The sequence below is a fragment of the Protomyctophum parallelum genome (genome assembly GCF_964188405.1).
Source record: "Protomyctophum parallelum genome assembly, chromosome: 4".
Lineage (NCBI taxonomy): Eukaryota > Metazoa > Chordata > Actinopteri > Myctophiformes > Myctophidae > Protomyctophum > Protomyctophum parallelum.
The window spans coordinates 8,916,018-8,936,017 of NC_139700.1; the positions used below are offsets into that span (position 1 = coordinate 8,916,018).

A 20,000-nucleotide genomic window follows, 5' to 3' on the forward strand; every position below is an offset into this window, starting at 1 on the left:
GTCCGGCAACAACAACAAGCTGATTTCACAAATTAAACTCGTTTTCATCGATTACATTCTTTGACCATTTGTGGATAGAGCATCAAGTCAATGGAAAATAATTTGTAAATTGGGCACGTGTGTGTGTGTGTGTGTGTGTGTGTGTGTGTGTGTGTGTGTGTGTGTGTGTGTGTGTGTGTGTGTGTGTCGCCCCTCCTCGTGGGCAGTAAAACCAGGTCAGGTGGTGATGTTTGCCCAGGTTGCTTTAACATCCCAGAACGCAGCGCTCAGCACAGTAGGAGCAAACGGTCTGTCTTATCACTGCTGCTGGGGGGGCCTTGTCATAACACTGGCTGTCACACACACACACGCACGCACGCACACACACACACACACACACACACACACACACAACACACAACACACACACACCTTCGAGTGGCCTGCAGAATCATTCTGACCAGGGATCACACAACCATGTGACCAACATCACTGGCAGACACCGAAGTATAGTACAAAAGAGGAAATATGGATGAAATCAACTGTGTAAATATTGGATATCAATGTTGATAAAATATAGTAGGTAGGCCTACTATTGGTGGCTATTGGTGCTTCCATAAAATATTGACACAATGAGATATATATATTTTTTGTATAAATAATAATCAGTAATGGCCTATATTATATACGCAGTAATAACTTAGTGGGAAAAGGCAATTAATAGAACCACTCGAATAGGTTGGTCAATTCAGGGAATTACATCACGTCTTTACTGTAAGGCATACATTCAGCCTTAAAAACTAAGCAAGGACAACACTTTATGCCATCACAAAATTATGATATCCAACCTCCCAGACATCTAGGGCTGTATTTTGCGTGTCTTAAGTACCAGGTCTTATTCCCTAACTTGAGTAAACTAAAGACCTGGAGGCGTGGTCAATGCTCTTTGGCCACTCAGAATAGCCAAAGAGCATTGATCACGCCTCCAGGTCTTTAGTTTACTCAAGTTAGGGAATAAGACCTGGTACTTAAGACACGCAAAATAATACAGCCCCTAGTCTCATATCTCTCACATTATTGATATATTGACCAGGCATTCTCACAACCACGTCGTGGCGGACTTGACAAGTGCACCCGATATCATATAAATATAACTTCCATTCGTTCAATAAGGTCGATATATTGACATTACCGGCGGTGCTACTTGGGGTCACTCACAATAATTCAGTGACAAGCGTATTAAAACATTCTTAATATTCAGAAGACACATTATTTGGGGTGCTACGGCGGTGCTACTTGGGGTCACAATAATTCAGTGACAAGCGTATTAAAACATTCTTAATATTCAGAAGACACATTATTTAGATTTTGATAAAAGCGCCCACCGCCCCAGTCAATCTAAATGAAAAATCTAATCCAAATATGGTTAGCAAAGCAGACAGATTATTATTTCGGACTTGATTTTCTGCTCAAACAATTTCATCATGGAGCTACTAGGTCACTGCTATATCAGGACACCATGCACAATAGCACAAGATGAGTCTGTTGTTTTCATATTACTTTCTTTTCTATGACTCATACCTCCCGGTCACGTAATGCGACCAGCAGTGCTGTATAGATTGACTAATCCTCAAAGTCTAGAATGCCTGCTGGTAAATTATTACTCAACTAACTACTGAATGTTACTCTGGAACTACTGGAACTATTTTTTTTTATTATTATTATTAAAAGGGATAGTTCACAATTTTTGAAATACTTGCCATTAATATAGTGGTTGCAACTGTATTAATTGATTGCCCGAGTCCCGTGGTGGGAGTTCTGCTCTGGTTTTGGTGAAATATGAAGTAGTTCCGGTCATTTTGTGGAGGGCACTCATGGTGCCACACATTAAAAGTAAATTAATCCACAAAACTAGCGTAATACGTATTGTTGACCTATTTCTAAAATAACTTTCGTTCAACTTTGACCCCTCTATCACATGGAACTATTTTTTGGGGGTGTAGTGATATGGACACAAAAAACATAGTTCCCCTCTATCACACGGTGTGATAGAGGGGTCAAAAATGAACGAAGGTTGCACGATATGGTACTAGAAATAGGTCAACAATACAAATGTCCCAACCCCAGTACCCTCCACAAAATGCAGTAAGTGATGTCACTTACTGCCGGCAAATCAGAGCACCTGTTTGAGCCAGAAAACCCCAGATCACAGAAAATCTACTGAATGTTAAAAGTTTTTTGGGTGCAATTGAGATTAGAAAAACTAAAAAAAAACAAGAACAATTCCAAAACCTTTTTTTTAATGTCACAATCCCTTTAATAAAACTATCAATTTAAGTATTCAAAACTGCATGATGTAAAAATAATAATAATCGATTCTATTGATTAAAAATTGTGACAATATAATTATAAATGCACAAGCTCACAACAACACGCGTTGTGAAGCGTTGTGAGCCGACGTTTTGAGCTTGTAGATCGGCTATATTTACACAATTATTATTGCCTCTTTCTTAAAATAGAGGGTATGCGCATGCACAAAGTGAATGGCAGATCGAGTGGCAAAGTGAGTTTAACTTCGTTTAATGATGTTTAACCCATTCTGAACGGGAACCCATTTTGGTGTTAGCATCATGTTATGCTTTAGCTGTTGAAAAATAGCAGATCTACAAGCTCATAGCGCGCCACCGAGTGGCGCGCTACGAGCTTGTAGGTCTGATTTTTTTTTTTTTTCGAAGAACCAGGGCTCCAGATTAACTTTTTTCACCACCGTCCCGGAACCGTCCCAAAATACAATTTGAACCGTCCCGAAGTAAATGTATACCGTCCCGGGGGGGAAAAAAGTACAAAAAAGCACCACTCAAATTGTGAAATGAATAACTGTATTCCTATTGTAATAGAAATACAATTAAGCCAAACAAATAATGTACTCTATTGAATACATGCAGTACATTATTTGTTTGGCTTCATGTTTCTTCTGTAGATACACTGATTTAGTCAAAATGCTCCCAGATGAAAAATAGGGCTTGGTTAAAAATGTTAATCGAATTAATCATATTTTAATCGCATATCAATATTCGACCTGAGAACAGTGATATTTATTTTCAAATGGATTTTGTTATTTTGGTGTAGCCTACCAGTGAATAAATGAATAGTGACTACAGTAGCTTATAAAACTTTGGTGTAGGCTACTTGATCAAGACCAACAGATAATAAATAATAATAATAAACTTTATTTGTATAGCACCTTTCATACATAAATGCAGCTCAAAGTGCTTCACAGGGCAGGACACAAAAATATAATACAATAAAACACAAGTAGTTAAAATGATAGAACAATGGCAAAGAACAAAGAATATAAGAACATAAAATAAATAAAAACAAATAAAAACACCACATGCAGCAATCAGTCAGGGCAGGGTAGGAACGTGCATAGTAAAACTCAACTAAAAGCAAGAGTGAAGAGGTGAGTCTTGAGTTGAGATTTAAAAATGTCTACAGAGGGTGCGTGTCTGAGCTCGAATGGAAGTTTATTCCAGGCTGTTGGGCCGTAGAAGCAAAAAGCTGCCTCACCATATTTTTTTGTGCACATTCTTTTAGGCACTTCAAGTAGGCCAGCATTGGAGGACCTGAGGGGGCGGTTAGGGACATATCTAGGTAGGCAGTCACGGAGGTACGGAGGTGCGAGACCATTGAGAGCTTTATAGACAAGTAAAATTATTTTAAAATCAATCCTAAAAACAGATAATGTGCAGCAATGCAGGTATATGAATACTCAAATGTCTATTACATGGTTGGCATGAGAAAACAAATAAAAACAACTTTATTAGGGGGAATACTAAGACGAAGGATCAATAAATAATAATATTAATAAATAAAATCAATAAAAACTGTGGAATGAGAGCGTTTTGGCGTGTGCATTCCACAGTGCAGCAATTCCAGAACAATCTGAGCATTAGAAAACATCTGTTGCTTCATAGGATATATACCAACATATTATTTAATGTCGATGCCAGCTAGCAAGCCTAGCATGGAAGCTAACGTTAAACGTTGGTGTAGTACTGTAGCCCCACCCCAATGCCCCATGTCCATATGGAACCTTTCTGTGGCACACAACCATGGTTATATGCACGCTTCCAACCGATAGTTTTTCAATCTAAATGTCTCATCCACGGGGCAAAAGCAATATAATTCCTATGATTCCGTTGGGTGAATGTAGTGTGTGCGTTGTTGTTGCTGTTGTCAACTGTCTGACTCTGACGGCACGGCAAATTCTCATGCTGCTCATCGCTGCACACAAAATGCGCATTTTCAGTGTAAAAACTCCTCTCGTCCCGAAACCGTCCCGAATGAGATACATTTACGTCCCAAATAGATATTTTACAGTCCCCGGGACGTCGGGACGCCGTTAATCTCGAGCCCTGCGAAGAACGACTGACATTTTTAGAATCTGATCTCAGGTCAGAATGGGTTCATCAGACCAGTGTGTGTCCAGTGGAAACCTCGTATGAATCTGATCTCAGGTCATTGCAATCGGACTTTTCTGATTGGATGTATGGCAAGGCCAGAAAGTCGTTTTTTGCCACTCCCGCATAACTTCCAGGTATGATGATGATGTCACGCGCATACGATCTATTCTATAGTAGCCTATAAGTCATATATAATCGACCAGCTTTTATAGTATAGTTTGTTGATTGATTGTTGATTAATGAAAAAGATGATTCTTAGCATCACATCGAAGGTAGACCTACTAAATTCACAATATGAATAATATATTATATATTATATATTATACATTATAAAGTACACTGTTCAGAAATTACTGTATGCATTTGTACATAACATAGAAAACACCTACAGTAACAGCCTACAGCATTTATTAGCCCGTGGACCCCCATTTGAAAATGGGGGTCCGCAAAAAGGTTTGCAGTGCATTATGCTATGGACCCCCATTGAATGGCAAATCTGTGGGACCCCAATTTATATTATAAAAGCAATGTTAATTTACCTCTGAGAGTGTATACGCATCATGGTTCCATTTGCACACTCTCTGAGTTACAGACCCATAATAACCCATTCTGAACGGGCACCCATTTTGGTGTCAGCATCATGTTATGCTTTAGCTATTGAAAAGATTCTTCGATTTTTCAAAAATAGCAGACCTACAAGCTCGTATCGCGCCACTCGGTGGCGCGATATGAGCTTGTAGATCTGCTATTTTTGAAAAATCGAAGAACGACTGACATTTTTTTTAATCTGATCTCGGGTCAGAATGGGTTTAATCAGACCAGTGTGTGTCCAGTGGAAACCTCGTATGAATCTGATCTCAGGTCAGAATGGGATAAGGGTCCATTTGGTTCCTAACTATCTTTTAGCTGCATGCAGAGGGGACCCTTTGGAACTCCCTCAAGGACCCCTTTGGGGGTCCCCGGACCCCGCGTTGAGAACCATTGGCCTACAGCACTGTGCAGTCCACCAATGAGAAGCATCGGCACCAGCAGCTGCTGTGTGTTTGAGAGGAGGGCCTCGTGGGTCACCGTGGTTACACAGGTAACCAACCCATCCACCTGCAGCATGAGACAGTATATTATGTTAGCCGCCATACGCAACCCCAAGGCCACAAAGGCCGCGCTCCAAAGCACACATGCACGGAGGCTAAAGCAAATAGCCCTGGATGTAAATGAAGCTACCGTTTGGAAAGGCGTGATGTTTTCTCTTCCTTGTTATGCTATGTACTTCTCACAACAGGAGGTCAAAGGTGAAACCGTTTTACAACAGCCTGCCGAGGCCAGGAACCATAATTCAACGTGAGGCTGTCCCCTGGGCAAACAGCAGGAAAGGGTCATAACTCATCCACACACCAAACACAACGCTGTTTCCTCCTGTAACCCTGCCAACTTCCCCCCTAGTGTACGGACTCGCTCGCTCCATCAACGCGGCTCTAATAGAAACGTACAAACACACAGTTCTGCATTATGGCATACAATTATGGCACATGTAGCACCATGTGCGTGTGTGTGTGTATGTGCAGCACACACACACGCACACGCGCGCACGCGCGCACACACACACACACACACACACGTACGCAACACACTGTCGCTGTATGCCCAAACTAAAACCGTTAACTTTTCAGGAAATGGAAAAGTGAACCCGTGTTTGAATGGATCCAATGTATAGTTATCATTAATCACTTTCAACCTATATAGTCTCCTTATTTTGTGTATTTCATTACAGGTGAAAAGCTTCCAACAAATTTAAAAACTTTTCTACACTAAAATAGCATGATCTACTACTACACTAGCTCACGCGTTGTGAGCTTGTAGATCGGATTGGATTTCTTCGCTATACTTGTGCATGACACTGTCATACAACAAAGATACGGTGTTCATTTATGAAATTGTGTGCACGTCACACGTGTGTGTGTGTGTGTGTGTGTGTGTGTGTGTGTGTGTGTGTGTGTGTGTGTCACTCTCCACAGTCAGTGTTGCAGTTGTTCTCAAACCAATCTGATCGTGAGCATTTTGCTGGCGTCCAAACCCCCAATCAGTCACCATCTATAGCTATAGTTTAATATCTGTCAGTAGCATCAACGTTGCTACAGTCAAGCTGCTGATGGTGCTTAACTTCTCTCTTTCACACTCTCTCTCTCTCTCCCCCCAGCAGCAGCATTACTTATAGGGCCACTGTATCTACTGTATGCGCTTCCATTTTCATGCTTCAGGAGAAGAAAAAAAAAAGAAAAGAACACTCCCAAGATACTCATCAACGAACACAGACATTTCCCTGCATCTCAAGGCTATCTTACACGAAATCTCGCGTGAGTAATATGTGGTATTAGTTTTAATTAAATTAATCAATGACAATGCCTGTTAGAGAGGGGAGAGGGGGGAGGGGGTAGGGGGGAGAAAAAGGAGGAGAGAGAGAGAGAGAGAGAGAGAGAGAGAGAGAGAGATGGGGGGTAGAGAGAGAGTTATATAGAGAGAGAGAGGGGGAGAGAGAGAGAGAGAGAGAGAGGGGAGAGGGGGAGCGAGAGAGAGAGCGAGAGAGAGAGAGAGAGGGGGGGAGAGGCATAAAGAGATAGGATGGAGCGAGAAAGATTGAGAGAGAAAGAAATGCATTCACACCTATCATCTAATTATACAACAACATTAATCCCATTAGGGGTGGAACTGATTGCAGGGTCCAGGCGTTGCTGCTCTTGCCTCGGCTCGTTGTTATTGCAGTGGAGCCTCGGCTCCTGCCTGCTCCGGCCCGATAACAACTCTAATCACACTTGGCGATCTCTATCTCCACCGGAGATCAGGCCCTGGGGCTTATCGGAAGTTCACATCAAGCTAAAAGCAGAACAAAGAAGACGAAAATGCACACACACACACACACACACACACACACACACACAGACTCATGCTGCGCCTTGGTGGCTTTCTCTCTTGTGTGTGTGTGTGTGTGTGTGTGTGTGTGTGTGTGTGTGTGTGTGTGTGTGTGTGTGTGTGTGTGTGTGTGTGTGTGTGTGTGTGTGTGTGAGTGTGTGTGTGTGTGCGTGTGTGCGTGTGCGTCCTTGGAAAGTTAATCTCTCAACTGTGTGTCTATAAAGACAGTCACGTGATCCAAGCCTCGTCAGACCACCACCACAAAAAGAAAACCCAGCTAAAAACGTTCCGTTCCCCACAAAACCAAACACACACACCACTGGGTTACATTTAAAGAAAAACAGAAGAGCCTATAATAACGTATACACTTCTTTTACATGTGCGGCTTAATGAAGTTCACAAGCACACACACACAAAGCGTGCCATTGCAATGCTTTGTGCAGCTTGTAGATCGGCTATTTTCGAAATAGAAATCTCAAAGACATTTTCAAAAATGCACAAAACGTTTACAGATGGGGGGGGGGGGGGGTCCACAGACATAGGCTATTTATATTAATTTGGGGGTCCGAAACACTGGTTTAAACAACATTATGAAACAGAACCCCCACAAAAAAAAAACGCAACAGGGCAGCAAACAACAAATATTTACAAGCAACTTTACAGAAAAAGAAGAAAAAAAGAAACAAGCCCACAGAGTCGCTTATAATTAGCAGACATGGCAACAACACTGACTGCTTGTTGCACGTGGAGAAGAGACGAGGAGGTCAATGTGGCAATTTCCTCGTCTGCACCCGCCAGACGTCATGGTTTGCTTAAACCGTGGGAGGCAGCGCATTATTCACGCTGACCTCTGAGCCCTCGCGGTGATGTCATAAGGACCAAAGCGACACACACACACACACACACACACACACACACACGTACAGACACACACACACACACACACACACACACACACACACACACACACACACACACACATCAGCAGTGTGAATCTTACAGGCTTGTTATCCATCTACCATCAGCAGGCCTTTGCTTATCAGCCTCAAACATCTGGGGGGATGGATGGATGGATGGGGGAGGTTATAGGAGAGCTGGTTGGACTGCATTTAAAAATAAAATAAAAAGAAACAGCCACAATACATTCATGTACACATTCTGTATTCCAGACCTCCCCCCGCCCTCCTCCTCTCTATCTATCTTCTTTCCACTACCCACCTCCTCCTCTTCTCCTCATCCTTATCTGTCCTGCCATCCCCCTTTTTCTGCTCTTATCATCCTCATCCACTCTTTTTTCATTTTAAATTATCTATAAGGATACACCCTATAGCCAGCTCTAAACAAAACAACAACAACAACAGCAGCAACAACGATGGGAGTGATAATATGACAGAGATGAGACTATGTCACCAGCAACCAGATGTAATTATAATGCATGCTCCACACTCATCTCTCCTTCCATCCCTCTCTCTGAGATATCAGCGGAGCGATCGCTGCCCTAGCTTATCCCGTCTCCCATCTCAACCGCCAAAATATAAGCCCAGGGATCCCAGCCCCACTGGGCCGCCCGCCTGCCTGCCTGCCTAGCCTCCCCTATCTCCCCATCGAGGAGAGGAGCCTTATCAGGCTGGGAGATCTCCAACCGTTGGGGGAGGATGACGCACAAAGAGACACAGACAAATATCTATCTGCTATACAAACACAGTCTCTTCTTCTACACTCTCTCTTTGGCCCTCCAAAAAGCAGCCTGGACAAATCCACTCACTGCTGCTGGCTAAAATGGAACTGTAAGACTAAATAAAATGATGTTACGACTACATTGTTACATCATGGGAGAGTGCACCACTGTGATACCAATCTGAGAACCCAACGTCAAAAAAAAGAAAGGGCTGTTGACGGAGTCAACTCCAGTCCACACACACACCGACCAGGTTATAACAGTGTTAATATTATTGACAATATCATAATAACCCAGCACTCTTAAAGGGTAAGACCACTTTTTTGAGATTTGGGTTGTGTAGTTACTTTGCCATGATGCAACTCCAAATGTGGACAAGAAATAAAATTAACTGCTCCAGTGATTAGAAATTGATAATTCAAAATATGCTCCTCATTGACTTACATTGTAGCTAAAACAGCTCTCAAAGTCACTCTTTTAGTACGTAAACAAACACAAACAAAGTTGATGTGGTTTTATTTTTCCATAAAAATGTTAGATTCCTGTTGATTTTACTATTTGCAGATCTGGATCCGGATCCACGGATCCAGATCTTCCCAATAAAATGGACAAATCAACAGGAAGATAACATTTTTATGGAAAAATAAAACCACGTGAGTTTTGGTGATGCTCTATATTGTCTGAATCAACATTGTTTGTGTTTGTTTACGTACTAAAAGAGTGACTTTGAGAGCTGTTTTAGCTACAATGTAAGTCAATGAGGAGCATATTTTGAATTATCAATTTCTAATCACTGGAGCAGTTAATTTTTATTTCTTGTCCACATTTGGAGTTGCATCATGGCAAAGTAACTACACCACCCAAACCTCAAAAAAAGTGGTCTTACCCTTTAAGTATATGTGGGTCTCCAACAAAAGCCATTACCAAAACAACATTAGCAATGTAGCACCCCCCCCCCCCCCCCCCCACTTCCACCACCACCTATCCAAAGTCCTTATCACTCTTCACTCTCTCTGCTATCAAAATGTCTGCCGAGGCACAAGAGAATCATGGGGCTGGGAGCCTGACTGGCCTCCGCCATGGCAAGGGGCTGCCCACATAGAGAAGCATGGCGGACTACAGAAGCACTGATAAAGAACACCATGACACCCCTGAGAGAGAGAGAGAGAGAGAGAGAGAGAGAGAGAGAGACTGACATCAACACACACACGCGCACACACACACACACACACACACACACACACACACACACACACACACACACACACACACACACACACACACACACACACACACACACACACACACACACACACACACAAAAAGCAAGCACAAAGCCCTAGCTTATATGGTATGTCAAGGATTATCAGTCCCAACATGGAATTCATCTACTGCTGGGTTTAGGTGCTCGCCGGGAGTTCAGAATGGATAGATCTCTGTTTGAGTGATTTTGAATTTGTATTTCACAGTATGCAGAATGGGTATACATTTCAAAGGAGAGTCAATACAAGCACTGATAAAGCATGATAAAGCATTAATTTAGGGTCCACCAATGGAATCAGATGTATAAAAAGGGGAAGTGAAAGAGTTTTATGAGCTCCATTCAGCACAATAACACAACAGCAGCATATATAGGATGTGTTAAACTTTAATTTGTGGTTGATCATGCGTAGAAGTTGTGCTACAGTATTATACGGTTCAGTAGCTGCTACTGAACCGTATAATACTGTAGCACAACTTCTACGCATGACTATGACTATAATAACTATATTTAATCAGGAAATTCATAATCGGGGCGTGCACGCGCAGCATGAGACCACCTCATAGTGGCGTGATGAATTCGGAGTGCATGCAGTGCAGCGCGCCTTTCCTTGGAACCAACGTGTCAAGCCAGGCGCACTTTTACGCACATATGCTGCAGGCACAGCACAGGCGCACAGCACATGCACGTCTTCATTAACTGGTCCGTGTTTCTTTCATTCCGCAAGCATCGTTGCACACTATGGTTCATATTTTGGAGAAAGCTTTTCAACTCGACCTCCAAGATATTGCTGCATGTGTTTATCGCAGAGAAGCATCTGTCCCGGATGAAGAACTGAAACAGTGCACTTGGCACCGGGACAGGACAATAACTTCTAAAGCAATGTTTGTTGTTGTTATTGTGTTGTGCCTTTTAGTTTCACAGGGTGGGTGGTGGAGGAGAGAGAGAGAGAGTGCGAGAGGTGGGGATTGGTTAAAAGTATTATTAATATTTTGTATCAACCCCAAAGATCACTTGCGATAAAACCTTCACACATCTTATAAACAGGAAGAACTCGTCGGGCATGAAGACCAGCCAAGCGCCAGACCAAGGGAGAAAAGCCTTTCAAAGCGGACGCCCTGCGATGCATTATTGAGTTAAAAGGATAGATGAAAAAAAGATCCAATTGTAAGCTGCTATCGGCAGGCGAGATCAGCCAGGCGCGCTATCTGACGCCCCATCTCTGGAAAGAGAACTGAAAAGCCTGGGGAAAATGCAACGCCAGCCTCGGCGCTGCCTCAGACAGAAAACAAATAAAAAGATCCAATTTTAATCCTTATCTCGGCTGAGATCGGATCGCTGTTTATCTGTGTTCACATCTCTCTCTCTTTTTTTTCCTGAGAACAGTGACGTTTCCACAACAGAACTATAAACAAGAGACCATATGCGTTCACATATAGTTTGTTTAGATCTGCACACTGGACGCACTTATTTTAAAGCTGTCGTAAATTAAAAACTTCTTTAGTTTCTAAGTTAATTCAACCACAGGCAAAAAATATGAACTTGAACGTTGCTAAAGTGAACCACCACTCTTTGAGCACTTTCCCCCTCGCGTTCAATATTTCTACAATATTTCTACTGAATCTTAAAAATGAAGCAACATTTTTACTTTTACCTTTTTATTTTTTGAAATTCATTTCTATAGATTTTACAAGACAGGCACACCTTGTGTGGGCTAACCTGGGTTTTCTTGGCGATAGGCTGTCTATCATTATAACAAAGATCAGTCACACATAGTACAATGTTTAGAGAGAATCTAAATTGGTTTTAACTTTATCACAGGGTACGTACGCGGTCTTAGGAGTTCAAGTCTCAAGATGAACTGAGCAAACATGCATGCGGCGCCTTTCGCGCACAAAGCACAACAACATACACTAGTCAGTCAGTACTAGTCTAGTCACGCACATTTATCACACAACAGTAGTAAGTATATTTAGTTATTTCTTACGTTTGATCTGCCGGGGCTTGCTCTGCTTTCTTCGGGACATGATTTCCCTTTCTGTTCCCCGTCCGTGGATCTATACGGAGAGCAGCAGCAGTCTAGTCTTCTTCCCACGAAGCAATAAGGACTACTAAACCTACTGCAACGCGGCGGTTCGATCTCCACCCGGAGATATCACCCGCATGACCTGCCTGGCTGGCTGCACTTTGATATCGTTGACACGACAGCTACCTGTGGCTAAGTTGAGTTACTTTTTTTTCCTCCTGTGACCTCCTTTTTTTTTCTCCCACAGATGTGTGCGTCTCCTCTCCTTCTCCTTTCCTTCCACGCCGGTGGGTGGGTGCGCCGTGGTGTTCGCTCTCTCTGGGGGAGACCGTTGTGTGTGTGTGTGTGTGTGTGTGTGTGTGTGTGTGTGTGTGTGTGTGTGTGTGTGTGTGTGTGTGTGTCAGTCTTCAGCTGTCACAATAAACGCGTCCTCCTCAAAAACAATAACATGAAACGTTTTTGGTTGATCATGCGGGGCGTCAGGGGGAATGCGGTTGGAATTCTCTGTGAAGTTTTCTTTTCCACCGGTCCGCCCCCTGCGATCTGTCTGGTCTGTACGACAGTACAGCGGCTAGGCAGTTTCAATGGAGCACGGCCACGGACGGACGGAATGTGTTGAACTGCTGTGGCACTGTGTTGCCGGGTTCTGCGAGAGAAACAAGCAACCCGGTCTATGAAAACAAGCCCAAAAGAAGACACCCAACTAGGGATATTTGAAAATATCTGACTATAATAGCATCTGCTATTTTCAAAAAAAATAATAATGTAATTGTGGAATATTTCTTAATTATTATTATTTTATTATTATTTTCTTTTTTTTTACCCCATCCTATTCTATATGCAGCTATTAGTGTAGATTTTCGTCTTACACAATGAATGGAGAATTGATGTCATTATGTGGACGAGCAAATCGATATGTACGATGTGCGACGATAAGAGCGCCCCTCACTTCACACGGGTGTGATTAAAAAATATATTATTATTATTATTATTATTATTTACATAAAACACAAATCTTGTCCCTGCCTGGCATGAAATATTTTCGGATGTGGGTCTGCACTCAAATACATCATTATCTGGGGGGTCCTTGACATGAAAATGTTTGAGAATTAAATTAATCACTGGTTTAAACAACATTACTATGAAACAAAAAGCAGCAACCCGCAACTACCAATATAATATTTACAAGCAACTTTACAGAAAACAAGCACAAAGTCACTTATAATAAGCAGACATGGCAACACAGCACTGTGGTACTACAACACGCCTCTGCAACGCCCCTTACGTCCGACGTAGGCAAACGCACACGTTTCCTATTGGTTTGTTACATATATTATTATTGTGAAGCAATGAATATGGATTATTATTCTGAATGTGTTTATAAATTAGGATATTCTAATCCACATCTTTTGGGTTCATAATAATTAAATATTAAGTTTTGATTGAGTTTAGATATTGTTAATTACTATGTCTTGTCCTGTCCTCAAGCTTATGTATCAAGTGTGTTCACTGCTCTAGAATTTACAATTGCAAAATAATTTTGATTGTTTTGTTGATTTGTTTGACTCGGTTCAACAGATACATAATGTGAAAATAGTACATATACAAGCTCAGCTATATTTTGTACTCATCTTGTTGATTACTTTTGATGCAGTAATTCTCTTTCGTTTTTAGGTATTAAAAAGGTCTTAAACGTCCTTAAATTGGCACTTCACTTCACTGTCATCCATGGGCCCATGGGGACCTCCCCAAAATGATGTGGGGACCTCCCTGGGCGTCCGACCCACAGGTTGAGAACCACTATGGTCACACAAATCTGGTCCCCTGGCTGTTTGGAACTTTACGAGCTTCACCATGTTTTGTCCCCCGGCAATTTGGAACTTTACGAGCTTCACCAAGAACAACACGCACTGGTTTCTCACCAGTCAGATAGATTCACTGGTGCCATCTAGTGGCCAACTCTTGAGTTCACAAAGTGGTTCAAGCGCTTATAAATGTGCTTTGTGTTTTGCACTTTTGTTGTTTGTAACCCAACAAAACAAAAACATAATTTCACATATTAGACATTTGGTTATGCTTTTATCCTGACTCCTTAGCGCCACCAAATATTTAATTCCAAAATCACCATATAAGACCAAGTAGCAGTAGTACAGGCTTTACTACATATCAATGCAATATTTCTGTAGGCCGAATCCAACAGGGATTTTTGATTGATTGATTGATATGTTTATTGATAATGTTTACATGTACAGAAAAGTGCACATAGTTATACATCACTATCAAAAGGCAAGAAAGCCAACAGCTTATTTCCATTGCAGTCCCTTAGTTGAAAATGAAACACACAACAATGAATGAGTATCCAGTCGCAGTGTGCCGCGGGTTCGACTCCCGGACCCGACACGGCCTTTACTGCATGTCATCCCCCCATCTCTCTCCCGTTTCCTGTCAGCCTACTGTCTGTCCCTTCAAAAAAAAAAATCAATAAAAGGCGTAAGCCGCAAAAAAAACAAAAAACAAAACAATGAATGAGTATGATGAGTGAGCGTCCATGTGAGTGTTTTAGGAATGTGTTATATAATAATTATTATGTTGTTGTTCTTCTTATTATTATTATTATTATTTTTATGTTTTTTTTTTTTTTATTATTATTTTTTTTTTTTTTATGTATTTTTATTTTTTTTATATATTTTTTTTATTTCTTTTTATTATTATTATTATTATTATTATTATTATTATTATTATTATTATTATTATTATTATTATTATTATTATTAATGTGTGTGTATGTGTGTGTGTGTGTGTGTGTGTGTGTGTGTGTGTGTGTGTGTGTGTGTGTGTGTGTGTGTGTGTGTGTGTGTGTGTGTGTGTGTGTGTGTGTGTGTGTGTGTGTGTTTTTCATGCATTTAATGCAACAAGAACTAAATAGAAGAGCGAGAGAGTTGAAATTCCAGGGTTAAGAGTTGATTTCAACTCCCAAAGTGTCATTTTAACATCTTCAGATTTAAATTGGGTTCAGTGTTGGAGTCATTTGAAAGAGTTGATCACGTCAGTGTTACCAAACTCAGCACAGAGTTAATTCCACCCCAAAAGTGTAATTTTAACACTATCTGGTGTAATGGTTAAGTGTTTGGAGTTGTTTTAAATAGTTGATTAAATCCAGAGTTGATTTCCACTCCCAAAGTGTAATTTCAACATTTTCTAATTTAAATGGTGTTCACACAAGTGTTAACCCAACTCATCAGAGATGTAATTAAGCTCCTCCTGCCCACACCTGCATTTCAGTTTGAATTGATTGATGAAGAGAACAGTTAGTTACACAGAACACTGAGAGAACAGTAACATATTTAATGTGGCTTCTAAATAGAATCAAGGAAAAGGCGATAATGAGAAGACAGTGGACCCGATTTATAATTTAGGCATTTAGCAATGTAAATCACTCTTAATCCAGAGCGATTTACATTTAAGCAAGAACAAAAGATGGCAATACAAAAAAATACATGCTCGAAGTCAACTAGAATTCAAGCAGTCCAATTATCTCAGTGGAAGCACACTAGCCCAGAATATAGAATATATTGGAAGTGAGCTGCGATGAAGAAGTGAGCTAATTAAGTTAGGCTTTTATAATTACCAGGTGCAGCTACGCCGTGCAGATTTCTGCAATGGGTGTCATCACTTACCTGATGTTTTCTGAGGCTGATTTGAAAACTGTCAAGTGGCATTTCTTCCTCAGCCTATAGTGGGAATAGGCATGCACGGCTTGGGAAGCCGTGGATATGCACGGCTTGGAATATTCGTGGATATGCACGGCTTGGGATATCCGTGGATATGCTCCTGAGGAGGAGGATTCTAAAAACGATTTATAAATCCTAAAGCCTTGTTTATACTTCACTGTGCAACGGTCCTATGCTGGGAAATAGCAGATACCGGTATGCAAACTCACAGCACATCTCATTCAAGACACTGAACTTGCAGATCTGCCATTTTTGCCATCCAAATGCATTATATGGTTAAATGGGCCCTAAGAGATGCAGAAATTAACTAGAAAAAGTGCCCTTCTGGGCACAGGTCTCCACCAGGAGGATAGGAGAGTGTGTGATGTTTGGCAAAATGTTTAGGAGTAATTTAAACGTGTGTGTGTGTGTGTGTGTGTGTGTGTGTGTGTGTGTGTGTGTGTGTGTGTGTGTGTGTGTGTGTGTGTGTGTGTGTGTGTGTGTGTGTGTGTGTGTGTGTGTGTGTGTGTGTGTGTGTGTGTGAGACGCAACTTGGCCTGTTGTAGCGCCATTTCTCTGGGGTGTTTTGGAACCAAACACATACATATTCAACGTTTCTGTACCTATAACGGCAGGTTAAGTGCTCTGGAAATATCCTCTTTAATGAAACTGCGGGTGCTATACCCCCATCTAATAGGCACCTGGCTTGATGCAGGTTTTTCTTCTTCTTTTACATTTAATTTGTATATAGGCATACAGTATAAAGTGTGAGAGACAGAAGATGTGAGCAAGAGGATCTGACGCCGGGGGAGAGGACAACTTCAGGTACAGTATGAGCATTTTTCATCTTACAAAGGGAGATAAGGAGGAGTGACTCTGCAGTTCTGACTGCAGTGTGAAGGTCATGCTGTCATTGAGGTGGCAGAATGGATAAGAATGATGGAGTGATGTCCAGGGGGGGTGGTGTACTGTAGAGTGGTGGTTCCCAAACTTTTCATGTCAAGGACCTCCAAAATGAGACTCATTAGCCTGCGGACCCCCATTTGATAATATATGCCAAGGAGGACCCCCATAAGAGAAGATCTTTGCGACCCTAGCAGTGATTTTCAACCATTTTCATTTCAAGGACCCCCAGTTTGACCTGAATTAGGAAATAAAATATTGCAAATATTGCAAAAATTGCAAACAAATGGAACCAAAATGGACCCGTTAGGGTCCATTTGTACACTCTCAGAGTTACAGACCCATAAGGCTCCATTTGATTCCTAACTATCATTTATCTGGGGACCCCCCTGGGACTGCCTCAAGGACCCCTATAGGTCCCACTCTGGGAACCACTGCTGTAGAGCTAACAGAAGCAGTGACAGCAGTGGTGGAAAAAGTACACATTTATTTTATCAATACTGCAATATAGGAATACATTGCAATACTATATTACAAGTAAAAGTCCAGAATTCAAAGTTAACTTGAGTAAAAGTACAAAAGTATTGTACTTAAAGTAGCCTACCAAAAGCAAAAGTATACCGGTAGTCCGGTACTCATTATGTAGAATGTTTTTCAAATGTATACAAATATTTTGAAAATAGCGTCTATTTTCAAATGGCCCAAATGTATTATACAGCTGAAGTGGTTAATGTATGTTTTGTAGGCTAAACCAAAATGTACAAAGTAACTATACTAAAGTTTTCATAAAATGAGTGGAGTAAAAGTATAAAATTCGAATCCAAGATGTAGTGGAGTAGAACTAAGTAAAAGTATTGGAAATGGGTAATACTCAAGTACAAAAACAACAGTGAAAATAGCCGGTCTATACAAGCACATAATTCATCACATCATGTGAGCTTGTTGTAGATTTGCTATTTTGCAAATCTTTTGAAAATGTATTTCTTTATTATTTCAGAAAATCTGCGAAAAGGTTTTGAATTTATTTATTTATTTTGCCTTTATTAATGAAATGTTAATAATTAGGGATATTTAGTTGCGACCCATAGAAACGGGTCCATGAGCCAAAATGGGTCACGGCCCTATGTTTGGGAAACATTGGTGCATTGGAGGTTTCACATCTTTGGACATCCAGTCTATCTCTTTCTCATAGTTTTTGTTCCTGAATGAGAAGCCATGCATGCTCGGCGCTCGCTTGACAAAATGTAATGAAGCAACCCCCCTGCAAAGAACTGATTACATTTCTTTGCACTGCATGGGTCACTTCAATTAAATTCTTTGCACATTTTTGTCCTTTGGGGGCCCTTTTAATTGCTCAGTTTTTTCTCATTCAAGACACTGAACTTGCAGATCTGCCATTTTTGCCATCCAAATGCATTATATGGTTAAATGGGCCCTAAGAGATGCAGAAATTAACTAGAAAAAGTGCCCTTCTGGGCACAGGTCTCCACCAGGAGGATAGGAGAGTGTGTGATGTTTGGCAAAATGTTTAGGAGTAATTTAAACGTGTGTGTGTGTGTGTGTGTGTGTGTGTGTGTGTGTGTGTGTGTGTGTGTGTGTGTGTGTGTGTGTGTGTGTGTGTGTGTGTGTGTGTGTGTGTGTGTGTGTGTGTGTGTGTGTGTGTGTGTGAGACGCAACTTGGCCTGTTGTAGCGCCATTTCTCTGGGGTGTTTTGGAACCAAACACATACATATTCAACGTTTCTGTACCTATAACGGCAGGTTAAGTGCTCTGGAAATATCCTCTTTAATGAAACTGCGGGTGCTATACCCCCATCTAATAGGCACCTGGCTTGATGCAGGTTTTTCTTCTTCTTTTACATTTAATTTGTATATAGGCATACAGTATAAAGTGTGAGAGACAGAAGATGTGAGCAAGAGGATCTGACGCCGGGGGAGAGGACAACTTCAGGTACAGTATGAGCATTTTTCATCTTACAAAGGGAGATAAGGAGGAGTGACTCTGCAGTTCTGACTGCAGTGTGAAGGTCATGCTGTCATTGAGGTGGCAGAATGGATAAGAATGATGGAGTGATGTCCAGGGGGGGTGGTGTACTGTAGAGTGGTGGTTCCCAAACTTTTCATGTCAAGGACCTCCAAAATGAGACTCATTAGCCTGCGGACCCCCATTTGATAATATATGCCAAGGAGGACCCCCATAAGAGAAGATCTTTGCGACCCTAGCAGTGATTTTCAACCATTTTCATTTCAAGGACCCCCAGTTTGACCTGAATTAGGAAATAAAATATTGCAAATATTGCAAAAATTGCAAACAAATGGAACCAAAATGGACCCGTTAGGGTCCATTTGTACACTCTCAGAGTTACAGACCCATAAGGCTCCATTTGATTCCTAACTATCATTTATCTGGGGACCCCCCTGGGACTGCCTCAAGGACCCCTATAGGTCCCACTCTGGGAACCACTGCTGTAGAGCTAACAGAAGCAGTGACAGCAGTGGTGGAAAAAGTACACATTTATTTTATCAATACTGCAATATAGGAATACATTGCAATACTATATTACAAGTAAAAGTCCAGAATTCAAAGTTAACTTGAGTAAAAGTACAAAAGTATTGTACTTAAAGTAGCCTACCAAAAGCAAAAGTATACCGGTAGTCCGGTACTCATTATGTAGAATGTTTTTCAAATGTATACAAATATTTTGAAAATAGCGTCTATTTTCAAATGGCCCAAATGTATTATACAGCTGAAGTGGTTAATGTATGTTTTGTAGGCTAAACCAAAATGTACAAAGTAACTATACTAAAGTTTTCATAAAATGAGTGGAGTAAAAGTATAAAATTCGAATCCAAGATGTAGTGGAGTAGAACTAAGTAAAAGTATTGGAAATGGGTAATACTCAAGTACAAAAACAACAGTGAAAATAGCCGGTCTATACAAGCACATAATTCATCACATCATGTGAGCTTGTTGTAGATTTGCTATTTTGCAAATCTTTTGAAAATGTATTTCTTTATTATTTCAGAAAATCTGCGAAAAGGTTTTGAATTTATTTATTTATTTTGCCTTTATT

At 41.0% G+C, this 20,000-nt stretch overlaps 1 protein-coding gene across 1 annotated transcript in view; it reads right to left on the reverse strand.

The window, feature by feature from the left end:
• Window positions 1-12,604, reverse strand: part of zfpm1 (zinc finger protein, FOG family member 1) — a gene marked incomplete at its 3' end in the record, with an annotated part of 111,621 nt that extends 99,017 nt beyond the window's left edge. Inside the window, 1 exon segment of the mRNA XM_083764130.1 lies at window positions 12,276-12,604. Within this exon segment, the coding sequence (XP_083620256.1) occupies window positions 12,276-12,315 (40 nt within the window). The 5' untranslated portion in view covers window positions 12,316-12,604.
• Window positions 12,605-20,000: the final 7,396 nt, after the last annotated feature.